The 13,567-nt window shown below is 35.9% G+C and overlaps 1 protein-coding gene and 1 long non-coding RNA gene across 2 annotated transcripts; one reads left to right on the top strand and one right to left on the bottom strand.

The window, feature by feature from the left end:
• Window positions 1–5,473: 5,473 nt before the first annotated feature.
• On the top strand, window positions 5,474–7,184 carry LOC126828290 (uncharacterized). Its single transcript, XR_008788780.1, has 4 exons — window positions 5,474–5,746; window positions 5,882–6,160; window positions 6,294–6,473; window positions 6,579–7,184. It is a non-coding gene; the product is annotated as an uncharacterized LOC126828290 (long non-coding RNA).
• A 2,790-nt stretch (window positions 7,185–9,974) lies between these two features.
• Window positions 9,975–11,346, bottom strand: LOC126828289 (baculoviral IAP repeat-containing protein 3). Its single transcript, XM_050557978.2, has one exon. The coding sequence runs from the start codon at window positions 11,232–11,234 to the stop codon at window positions 10,263–10,265; it is 972 nt and encodes a 323-aa protein (XP_050413935.1). The 5' UTR covers window positions 11,235–11,346; the 3' UTR covers window positions 9,975–10,262.
• Window positions 11,347–13,567: the final 2,221 nt, after the last annotated feature.

Genomic DNA, 13,567 nt, shown 5'->3' with positions numbered 1-13,567 from the left:
TAAAATAAACATTTTTTACTATAATAAATGTTGAATAAAACATTATCAAGTGATTTTGTTTTACTATTAGGTTTAACCTAATGAAATAAACAGTGCCCAATGTGAAACAGACTACAGCTAATCCTTCTTTAGAAATTCCAATTAACACCTTAGTCACGCTAACATGATTATTTAAGTTTTGAGCTGGGTGAGAATGAATCATATTAAGTGACAGATTAATTGTAAGATTTAATCTATATCAGGTGTTGAAATAGTATTATGTAAGATTTAATGGATTGTACAAACATGTTTACTATATATGATATAAGATTTAGGCTTAACACGTATTGACACCTTTTGTTTTGAGCTAAGATGTGTGAATCTTAATAATTACTTTTCATTGTTTTGATTACTAATGCTATTAACTATGGCGTGCCTAGCTGACGCGAAAGATATTGCTCCACGATATAAAAAGCCTAGTTGAGAGGCAGACCTACGATATCACCTTAGGTGGAAGTGGACGTAAAACCCCAGAAACGAACGAACGAACGGCAGACCTAGACAGACACCAAACCTACAGAGTGGGATAGCGGAGTAAGGGGAGGTCACGATAAGACGGGCCTGGCACCTAAACACAAACCCCACAAAGATGACATCTACCAAACTAGCAGGATAGTGGAGTAAGGGGGAGTTACGGTCAGACGAACTTGGCACCTAAACACTATTCCGCAAATAAAACTGATACCAAACCCAGAGAGTGGAGTAAGGGGAGGCCACGATAAGACGGGCCTGGCACCTAAACACCAACCCCAAACGATGACATCTACCAATCCAGAAGCAGACGAGATCATCTACCAAACAATATGTTTTGTATTAAATAAAGGGAAGAACTTCCCACTAAACCAAATCCATGGCCTAAGGCCAAATGGAAAGATTGCAAAATCATATTCTAAAAAACAGGAATCAGCTTCGGCTCTCCTATGTCTTGTCTGCGATATCACTTATGTGGAAGCAGACGTTAAACACCAAGAACAAACGAACGAACGCAGACCTGGAGAGAGACGGGAGAGATCTGTCGAGACTTAGAGGTCTTCCGGACATCGGGAGGGGGCCCGCCCTCGACCCCGGAGCAGAGAAGGGTCCTGTGAGGCCTAAGGGAAGCAGCTATAAATAGACGTTACTATACCCAACCAATTGATGTTCATATGTACCTGTAAATATATTATCCAGTATTAAAATATCTTTTAATAAATAAAGTTATGTATTCTATCACATACTCTTAAGTGGTGCAGTGATCAATTAGCTCAACCATTTTCTAGTATTAAGAAATATGACCTTTCATCTGTTGTATCTTATTCAAAAATTAAATATATTGCTAATAGTGGAACAGTACTCAACTATTTGTATGAAAATTACTAAAACAAACATATAAATTTTGTTTGTTTTACAATGAGTTATGTTGATTGTTTAAATAATACGGTATGTAAATTATAATTGTTTGTTTTGAACACATATTTTGGCTTAAAATTAGTAGTAACTATTAAATGCCATAATTCGAAGTGAAATGTTTTATGATTGTTTAAGTAACTGGAATCGAGTTATGAGTATTCTAATTGAGAGATATAACTCATAAATATTCACACGGTATAAACCGTTTGTCTATATATATTTTGCCCCGGGTTTTACGGGAGAGATTTTATTTGTGTTAACCCCAATAATGCCCGATATGTTACGGGAAAAGTTTTATGTGAAATTCCTATAAGTTGGGATTGGTTTTGCCCCGGGTTTTACGGGAGAGATTTTATTTGTATTAACCCCAATAATATGCGATTGGGAAGCCCGAGATGTTACGGGAGAGGTTTTATGTGAAATTCCTATAAGCCGGAATTGGTTTCACCCCAGCGAGGGTCTTGCTCGGAATTAAGAGCGAATGTGATGTATTGTTTTGTGTTTTGTTTAAAAAAATTATAGAGATAAAACCACTGTTAATTTTGATAGGTTCTTTCCAAAATATCTTATTTAAGATTAATGAAATGTGTTCAGATCATTCATTTTAATTTAGCCTGCGGTAAAGAAATATGACCTCTTACTTTCAATTTGGTTTATGTCAATTCTCATGTAAATATTTGAAAATAGTCTGTTCCACTTACTAATTTGATTAAAAGTTAATTGAGTTCACTCCATGATATAATAAGCAGATGATAAATTTTGGGCACGGATGGCAGTTATAATATTTCTCATGACACGACATGTCATTAAGCACCGTTGGCTAGGCGGTATGGAAAGGAAAAAGACTAACCGACAAGAGTAATAGCGGCCAATAAACAAAGAAGGTGACGATACCGAGTATAGAGTGTTGAAGAAGATGGTGACGGCTAAAAGCCATGACAAGCGGCAGTAAGCTTGAAAATGGAGAAATTACCTATTCAGCATACCTCGACAAAACAGAGCATATATAGTCACTAACATTGGTGGATACTATATGCATAACTGGTGGATATGATGCATACATGTTGGAAAATATATGCTGGCACGACGAAGAATATACGCATACACGGCGGAAAACATATGTTTAAAAGATGGAGAATATATCCATAATTGGTGGAAAATATATACAAACATGGTGCATAGTTTATGCATAATTGGTGGATAAGATATCCATCTATCGATAATTAATGGAGAATATTTTCAAACTTGGATCGCGTGTGATTATGATTATGTTTGTGCGTTCATTTATCATTTATATGACATTCATTTGCGTGACGATTTTTCCCGCGTACTGTGTTCCCACGTAGTGTGTGCCGTTATTAATAGAATATCTTGATCTAGGACTAAACGCGTAATGTGACCAATGACTCTTATACTTTTGTGAATATTTTTAGTTTCGATGTTGTGTTACTTCTTGTATATAACTTTTACGAAATATGTCCGCCTTGACACTATATTTACCCTGGCGTTACTCTGTGGACTACTGAACATTTTTTGTACCGTAGACAATATTTCCATCCGCTTTTGGATGCTTCAATTATTGTATTATGCTTTAATCTTTTATTGTTTTAAAATCGTTTGATGTATTTTTTTTATATATTCAAATATTTTAAAATTGTGGTTAAGGGAGGAATGTAATACAATATCATTTGGGATCTATATTTCAATATTGTATTCTTAAATGTTTTATTTGTAACTCATTTTGGACATATATTAAGTGACCGATTTAATCTATATCAGGTGTTGGGTGTTGAAATAGTATTATGTAAGATTAAATGGATTGTACAAACATGTATACTCGGAGTGTCTATATGATATAAGATTTAGGCGTAACACGTATTGACACCTTTTGTCTTGAGCTAAGATGTGTGAATCTTAATAATTACTTTTCATTGTTCTGATTACTAATGCTATTAACTATGGCGTGCATAGCTGACGCGACAGATATTGCTCCACGATATAAAAAGCCTAGTTGAGAGCCAGGTGGAAGTGGACGTAAAACTCCAGAAATGAACGAACGAACGGCAGACCTAGAGAGAGACCTGTAGAGACTTAGAGGTCTTCCGGACCTCGGGAGGGGACCCGCCCTCGACCCCGGAGCAGAGAGGGGTCCTGTGAGGCCTAAGGGAAGCAGCTATAAATAGACGTTACTATACCCAACCAAATGATGTTCATATGTACCTGTAAATATGTTATCCAGTATTCAAATATCTTTTAATAAATAAGAGTTATGTATTCTATCACAGGCGGTGTCACATCCACTTTTTTTTGTTAATATTTAGTGTCTAATTTTGGCAAAACAAACCGAACGCCCAGCCTTATTTGCCTCTTGTCATATTACAGTAATTGCAGCTATTTAATATTTCTTTCTCACCATTTTAAAAAGTACCACATCAATGAATGCAGGAATGTGGACGTATATTGCAGCGTTAATGATGCTCTAGTTGTTTTCCTACTGTGATTAAATGAAAGGGGGAAACTACATAAAACATTACATGGTACCAGTACTGGTTACATTTTCCCCAATTGACTTAGGAAATTATGCCTACCCGCGCAACGTTAAGACGCTGCTGATGAATAAAATTCGGTACCAGTTACTAGCATGATACTATCGACAATAAAAATGTGGCTATTATTGCCGATGCCCTGGTGGACCTTGGTGCTTGATAGTTACAAGAACGTATCTAAAAACATTGAGATAATTTGATGGAAGTTAAAATATTCAGCGATAACAATAATGCATACCTCTTTCTTTCCCGTGACATTTTATTCTATTCCTCAAATTTCCACAAATTACTGATCTACCATCTGACCTATTCAATGACTAATTTTCGCGGGGAAAATCGAACTAAACCTAATCTCTAAAAGCTGAAGAATGGGGCCGCTTATATCAACATAGCACTTCATGGTATCCAGACAACTCATCCCAAAGACAATTCATCCCAAGACAACTCATCCCAATATAAGACAACTCATCCCAAGTTAGAAGACAACTCATCCCAAGTTAGAAGACAACTCATCCCACTATAAAAGACAACTCATCCCAACTTTAAACCAACTTTATATAACTTATAAGTGATATTTGTTTCAATACAATTGCTATCTTTGAAGACCACTCAGACCATAACCAATCAGAATTTGTTATCTTAATCAAATTGATATTGTTGTTTTATTCTTTCATCATGAAGCACTTCAAACAAAATCAATTAACAAAACAACGATTAACTAAACTGAGTTGTAGTATTTACCCCTATTACAAACTAATTAAATTGGTGAAGCACATCAAAGACAAATATCATAATGCTAATTACAATGGTTTGAGTAAGGTTCAAAGCTGGGGTATTGTATAAAAATACTGAAATCAAATATTTCTGTATCATTTTTCAAAATGTCTGATAGCTGTATAGTTTGTGAGTCAGTAGTTTGCCCAAGACAGGAGGCTGTTCAGTGTGACGGGTGTGAACGATGGCAGCATAGGACATGTAATACTGGTAAGACTTTAATGTTGTTTTTTAAATTCAAAGCTATTGTATTAAATTCAACACTATTGTACTAAATTAAAAACTCAACACTATTGTATACTCAATTCAAAACTCAACACTATTGTACTAAAAATATTGTATCTTTCAGATATATCTAGAGCTCAGTACCGCAGGATGGTTAAAGAATTGACAATGGTGGCCTTCAAATGTATTGAATGTCCAGTGACGGACACACCTTTACCATGAAAAGGCAGAACAAGGGCAGTACTGAATGGCGGTGTAGTATTCGCAACAAAACAACCCTCTGTCCAGTTATTATAAAGGAACGAGCCGGGACGTACAACGCCAACACAGAGCACTCCCACGCCGCCAAACCAGGAATATTGACAGCAGTCAAGATCCAAGCTGAGGTAAACATTTATTATATTTTGACATATTAAATTTCATTACATATTATTAAACATTGTATTATATTTTGAAATTAAACATTGTATTATATTTTGAAATTATATTTTGAAATTAAACATTGTATTATATTTTGAAATTAAACATTGTATTATATTTTGAAATTAAACATTGTATTATATTTTGAAATTATATTATATTTTTAGTTGAAAGTAAAGGCACCTATGACACTCTTCGAGCCAGCACAAAATATTGTTGATAATATCCTAGCTGAGCATGTGGATAACAGAGAACCAGAGGCATCCAGACCCATTTATTCGAACCTGCTTCGATATTGTAATCGGTTCCGACAAAAAGAGAGACCAGCTGATCCAACAGATCTTGATTTTGAGGTACAGAATAAGTACAAAAAGACATATTATGTAAATATTACCATCAGTTTTCATAGTAACTGAATAATGACATCAGTATAATAAGAAATATTCAATATAATAAGCAATAATAATAATTACACCATTATTTTCTAGATCAATGAAGAGTTTTTGGCAACAGCTATTCCGGAGGTGTTTTTACAGAAAGACATACACACAAAAGATGGCCGACACCTACTTTTTGCCACAGAGAAGCAAATTGAACTTCTTGGAAAAGCTAAGACATGGTATATAGATGGTACTTTTAGAATAGTAAACAAACCATTTTACCAGCTATTGTCAATCCATAGTTTTTTAAAATCTGGTGAAAGTATCAAGCAAGTTCCCTTGGCGTTTGTACTGATGTCAGGAAAGTCTAAAAGAGACTACAAGAAGGTATGTAAATATTTTAAGAAATATTATTAAGGTCAGCAGTAAAAAAAAGACTTATTACTAGGTCAGCGGTAAAAAAAGACATATTACTGACTACAAACAAAGACATTTTAACAATTTTATTTAATCTTCACAGGTATTCAAGGCCATCATGGATATGACACCATCAGCCCCTGCAGTGCAGGCTTTTGTTGCAGATTTTGAGGCAGGGATCTGGCAGGCTTTAAGGTCAGTTTTCGACAACCCAAGTATACATGGCTGTGCGTTCCATTGGGGTCAGGCGGTTTGGAGAAAGATCCAAGAAAACGGACTTCAGGTATGTTACTTTTGAAATAATTGAGTATTTGAAAACGATATTATTATTTGATATTATTCACAACTGTCTGGTATTACTCACAATTAGTCTATGTTTTTTTTGTAGACTGCTTACAGCCAGAAAGATGCTGTATATAAGTTTTTTAGAAAAGTCCTTGCCTTGCCATTCCTACCCGCTGAACATATATTGCCAAATGGTCTCAGAAGGAAAATTAAGAAGACACCAGAAAAAACAATCACGAACTACACAAAGCAAGTTATTTCAACTTTGGAATTTATATACCAGTCAGGAAATAAGCACCAACCAGCTACTAAAAAGATGTGGGGGGATATATGGACCGAACTGAAGGACAGACTTACGTAATAAATGACTGACTGAACGACAAACTGACAGACTAAATTACTAAATGACTGGCCTAATAAAATGTATTAGTTGATGATATTGTTGAGGTTATAATAAAATGTATTATTTAATAAATTGTTGATGTAATAAATTCATACATAAATGTATTATTTAATAAATTGTTGATGTGATAAATTCATACATAAATGTATAATTTAATAAATTGTTGATGTAATAAATTCATATATTAGTGATTATTTGTGGTATTTATTTGTAACTTGGAATGAGTCGGGTGTTTTAAAAGTTGGGATGAATTGTCTTTTGACTTGGGATGAGTTGTCTTTTGACTTGGGATGAGTTGTCTTTAAAAGTGGGATGAGTTGTCTTTAAAAGTGGGATGAGTTGTCTGGGATGAGTTGTCTTTGGGATGAGTTGTCAGGGAATCCACTTCATTGCTTGACCGTCTTCAATCTAGCGTTCTCCCGGATGTAGGCGACGTATTACATAATGAATTAGGAGGCAGGTGTGATGGTAATTTGCATACAGGTGGTAGGTGTGATAGTTAGCTAAAGCAGACGACTCCCTTTGTTGAACATAAATAGTTAGGCAAGAAGGGTACATTATTGAGAATATATAATTAAACGACATATACCAAATAGCCTTTGCCCTACTTTACTTTTTATTAAAAGTAAGCCCACGGTATACAGTCTATAATTTCGCAAGAGAGTTAATTCTCTATCAACACTAATTCTGTCCTGGAACAGAGTAACTATTGATATCAATTTCAGTAAATTGATAAAAAATATACAGATTCAGCCCGTTACGTTGAAAGTTATGAGAGAAAGGTTGGTTTTGCAAATCAGTAAATAATATTATAGGTCCTAATGCGTCCCCGTCACGAGTTCATTTTGTTAAAAATATATACCGAGTTTATTTTGTTTATAAAACCCCAATCAAACAGCTGCTAGACGCTTATTGGTGATTCATCTGTTGTAGTAACTAACTAAAAGCCATGTCATGCGAATTCATGTAGTATAAGTTGTAGTATTGCCCAAGTTACCATAGAAGACAGCTATAAGTTCAGTCCTTGTTCGTTCAGAGACGGATGTATACTTCATTTAATTTATCATAAATAAATAGCACTCTTATGTAATTTAACCATGTTTCAATATTAGTTATATTCACTAGATAACAAAGTTTTAAAACGGAAACATAATCAGGTTGTCGGATATTTTATGGAAGTTTATTCCACACAGTTGAGGCCCTGTATCGAAAAGTTTTGGATCAAAATGTTTTCGAAATATGGGTAAGTAACCAAATAACAACTTGCATAATGGGCGTTTTGGATGATACAATGCTGCAAGATTTTGAAGACATCCTAGGACAGATTTGTTAACAGATAGCTGAGTTACAGAGATGATTGTTGTTATTTTTTTTAAAAAATTTAGATTTACTATATTGTTCTTTAAAACAACGTTTTGGTAACTCCTGCAAAATGAACACTACATTAAAATGTTCTTTGGATGCCGAATATTGCTATGCTGTTCTTGATAAGTTAAAAGAACTTATTGGTCACTTCTGATTACCCAGCTAGTTAAGTCTTTGACCGCACGGTAAGAAGACAGCTGACTGGTCAGAATTCTCGCGCACTGATACCCCATGTCATTTTTCCCCATCCGTTAAATTCTCGTCACCAGGAACAGTTACAGACTTCAAGTAAGTGGTTGTGCAATTCCCTGCCACCATAACAGGTGTATTTATCCAGATCCACATGAAAATATCGCCTTGTTTAAAATAACCAACGAAAGCATTGACACATCTTAGGTAAACTAAGTCAATTCTCTGATATGCTACCAACCCATGGTGTCTTTTTTTTTTTTAAAAAAAATATTTATATAAATATTATATAATACACAAGGGAGGCAACTCCATTTAACGCCCATGTTATCAGTGTTTATTGATAGCAATAAACTGGGCAATGATGGTGATGATTAAGTGCTGGATTCGTTTAAAACTTTGTAATGGAATTCAAATGTTCACTGCGGGTGTCACAAGCGAATCCAGAGAATTGACCCACTACCTCACAATTCCAAAAACAACACAATTCACTCAAAACTACTCAAGACAGTAAGCAGACATTGCCCAGAGTATTATATCTCCCGCGTGAAAACAAAGCTTTATATTTCAATGAACTAAACAAAAGTAGCAGCTCCGGAAAATGTGGACATGTTTTGAAATTTAGTTTTATAATTTAAGTAAGGAATGTTTCGAAGACGATGATGTTGTGGGTATTAGAATAAGGTTGAGGAACCCATCTGGGCACTGGAATTGTGCCATGTCTAATCATTTAGCACTACACGAAAATTATAATTGCCCACCTTCCATGCTTTTACTGATACAATAATCTTACTGGCAGTACCTCTCTGTACCTATCGTAGATACGTTGCTGCATCTGAGCCATGAAGACTTGACACTATATATAGCCTGCACTTCATAATTGTGATCCCTGAACGTGCGGCTACTTCTTACACGAATGTGGGAGTGGCAGTCATGCTTTGAATTGGATCCCGAGTTCATTTTGGTAAAAGACACCAGCTGCTCGGCTCTTATTCGTGCACCATCTGTTGAAGTAACTAACTAAACGTCATGTCAAGCGAATTCATTTATAGTACTCGTAGTATTGCACAAACTACCATGAAAGATAGCTATGAGCCCACCCCTGTTTCGTTCAAAGCCGGATGCATACTCCATTTAATTTGTAAGTGTATTATAATTAGCACTCTTCAAAATTGTGATCCCTGAATAAGTCTTTACAAGAATGTGGGAAGGGGTGATCATGCTGGGGTTGGACCCAGGGTTCATTTTTAAAACATCTTGTAGGCGCTTGTTGATGCCTCACCTGTTCATGTAACTATATAAACCTTCTGTCACCCGAATCGATGTAGTATTGTAAAAAGATTTTTTTAACCAAAACACACGACTAACAAGCTAGAAATATACTAAAATGCTTTGGAACATGGAGAATGATACACAAACCACAATCCAGTCCCTCGAAGCTAATTTGCATGCCCATGATCAGCCAGGTTCAGATTTTACATAAAATATTCATTGTAAGAATTTTCCTCATTTTCATATTCTTATTTATGACAAATAAATATATTCATTGTCTAAATTTTAATGAGTTACATAACATGTAAGCATGCTTACAACAATAAAATATTACATAAATAATTCCAGAAGATATAGAATAGGATTCATAAATACTGGCGTGAAAAATTATGCAGTAAAAGTGTGGGGACTAAGGCAAATACTTCATGACTTGTTAAAAACCAAAATGTTTGTGTTTATTTCGAATATTGCCATATTGTTCTTAAAAAGAACTTATTGGTTACTTCTGCACAATGATAAGTCTTGATTATCCAACTGGTTGTGCAAATGAAATGGGGTTTAACGTCCTACTGTTCGAACAGTTGTGTAATCCTCTGCCGCCTTCACAGCTAACAAGAGTTCTTCTGATGTCCATGCGTCAATAGGATAAGACGACACATAATTCTGAAGAAATTGTCGTACCAGAGATGTTGAGTTGGTCCTGCACATAACCCATCGAACCTTTGGACTGTCCATCAATGTAGTAAAATCTCTTGACCTTTGTTGAGAACTGACTGGTATTGAATGGACGGGTTCTTCACTCGGATCATTTGCTGGAATTGCAATTCTGGTAGGAAGGGTTGAACACGGTTGAGATACATTTCTCTCTCCCGTCGGTGCTGGATTAAAACTGTCTTCTTTTCTTGCTTCAATGACAGTGGATATTTTTAGCAGTAAGGTTTGAAGGAATAGACAACGAGGAGACCATCTGTAGTGCTCCCCTACAGGGATATCATACCTCTCCCAGTCTGTAAGTTCGATGCCGCAAAAGAAACATCGAACCATATCACCGGGTCCCGTGTAGTAAAATCCTGCTTTAGCTAGGGCCAATGAACTAATGCTTTGTAAAAACACACTTTCGCACCCAGCAAATGAATGCTCCCTGTTGATCAACTGTGAATAGTAGGGATTGTGTAAGGAATAGTCCATCATCGAAGGCAGAGTAGAAACTACGGGACCGAACATTTGTACAAATGGGCATTCTTTCTCGGCATAATAATGCTTCATAAAAGGTATACATGTCCTTGACCAGTCCTGTACTGTCCGTAAACACGAACTGCATCTCACTTCGTCGCCATTGTGGTTACCGGTGTAGTAAAAGCCGACAGTACACAGCGATTGTGGAGTTGGGAGCGAGTGCGGCCAGGATGTGAAAGTATCCATTCTCATTTTTGCACTTGCCTCTAATTTGGTGCTTGAGCTTCCACTGCAGCAAAGCTGGGATGAAGAACTACTGGTAGCTTCTTGAACAGGTCGCATGTGGTCCCCCATTGTTCAACTTCCTCGAGAGAAAATTTGCGGTTGGACTAACCCGTATGTTATAGGTGACATAATATACGTACTACTTGCATAATAAATTAGGAGGTGGGTGTGATGGTTATTTGCTTACAGCTGGTAGGTGTATTGATTAGCTAAAGCAGAAGGCTCCCGTTGTTGAACATAAATAATTAAACAAGAAGATTTCATTATTGAGAATATAATATTAGACAAAATATACCAAATAGCCTTTGCACTACTTTACCTTTTTTTTTTTTATTATACCGTCTATAATTTCGTAAGGGAGTTAACTCTGTCAATCAACACTTGGAGCGGGACAACTGCCGGTGATATCATTTGTTTTTCTGATATCATTTGTTAAATATTCTTTATTATTATCATACAGGTTCAGTTTACAGCTTGTTCCACCAGCAGCTGTCCTAGATCCATCAGCATTATATCTGTCCTGTAACAGAATAAATATTGATAAGAATTCAAGTAAATTTATAAAAATATATAGGTTCAGTCCTTTATGCTGAATTTTATTGAATGTTATGACAGAAAGATTAGTTTTGCAAAGAAGTAAATTTTTAGCCCTAATGCTTCTAGTCACGTTAAGATTTATAGCCTAATACTCTGTTTTTGCAGCTGAAACTGTGTCGCTATTTCAGTAGAGGGTGGTCCCATATGTCGAGGATTATGTCTGTCACAGTTATAGAAATATTGCAAATATTACGTTTAAATAAATATTATGAAAATAAACAACATGAAGCAAAGGATGGATTTCAAGTTTGGATTTTTGAGAAAAAAATCAACAGCTGTCTGTAAACCTTTTTAAACACAAGGGCTCTGTTGTAAAATCTACATTTCAAAATTATGACCACTGTCTGCTATATTAAGCAGAAAAGTAGGACATAAACCCCTTTTCATTTCATTCTATTTCACTGGCTGCTCTAGTCTGTTTCAACAAGCCCAATTCTAGATAAATAGGGAGCCACGGTGGCTAGGTGGGTAAGGCGCTGGCGAAATGGTTGATGCTTTGGGACACAATAACCTTGGTTCTAATTAAACACATATTATGCAAGAGCTAAATCTGCCTATTGTAGGTCTTTCTTTAGGCCTGAAATGTTATATAAAAATTAGACATTGATTAACTTATCCAAACCATAATCAACTCTCAATGTCATCGCTAGCCTGCGATGTTTATTGGATTAGGTTCCGATTTGCTGTTCGACTTCCATTCATAATTTAATCATGAAGTGGATAATCGAGACTATGTTTTTACCGTACCGGCGACTTTAGTAATGATGATCGAGGCTAGGTCGAAAATTCAATCGCTAAAATCTCTTTTCAGAGTGGATCAATTTGACTGAAATTTTCAGCATATTCTCATTATATTATCTATTTTTTTTAACTATAATGTATCGTTAAGCTTATTTTATCCTCTCATCCAGGCCATTTACACACGACTGTTACTATATCTTTCCGTGTGTGAGTGCGTGTGTTTGTGTGTGTGTGTGTGTGTGGGGGGGGGGGGCTAACGCTTGCGCTTTAGATTATATGGTCTGTCATTGAGTAAAGTGGAGTGGTTTCATTGCCAAACTTGTACGTGTCAAGGAGTAGGGTTGCCTATCCAAGGGGGGTTGTCTGTCATTGAGTCGAATCCCCGGTTGTACGTGACAAGGAGTAGGGTCGCCTGTCCAACCTCGTGGGTTTTCTCCGGTTTCCTCCCACTGCTAAAGACCCCTACGCGCAAGCGAATTATTGAAATAAAATTAAACCATATGTTAGTCCCGAAATGACCTAGTTTGTGTCGAGTGGACGTTAAACCCCATTTCTCTCTCTCTCTCTTTTGTCTATCCAAATTTGTGGGTTTTATCCAGTTTCATTCCACTGCTAAAGACCCTTACGCGCCCGTCTCCATGAGAAGAACAGTAGGCTATTCAACCCCATTTCATTTAATTTCTCTTACGCGCAATCGAAATTTTGAATTAAAATTGAACAAATTGTCGGTTTCCAATGACCTAGTGTATGCCAACTGGCCGTCAACCCCCATACCTTCCCCCGGATTGCAAATAGTGTTGGTTATTTGTATACCAAAACAGTGAACAAGCCATCGTATACTACATTACTCATAGGAATGTCTATATCTCAAGATCTTATCTTAAGCGAGTTAAATTTTAAAATTATCTTAAATGAAAGGCGAGGATTAAGTTAATGTTGTTTTGATTATCGGGTGTAGTCTTACTCTATAATATAATGATAAGAAATATGAAATTCATGTTGGTCGATGTAAATATAGATATTTGACAATGGTGTAGTGTGTATATTCAATCATGGTTGAGAAA

Source organism: Patella vulgata, chromosome 7 (genome assembly GCF_932274485.2).
Source record: "Patella vulgata chromosome 7, xgPatVulg1.2, whole genome shotgun sequence".
Lineage (NCBI taxonomy): Eukaryota > Metazoa > Mollusca > Gastropoda > Patellidae > Patella > Patella vulgata.
Note: the sequence above shows the minus strand (reverse complement) of the source record. Positions and strands in the feature narration are given on the sequence as shown.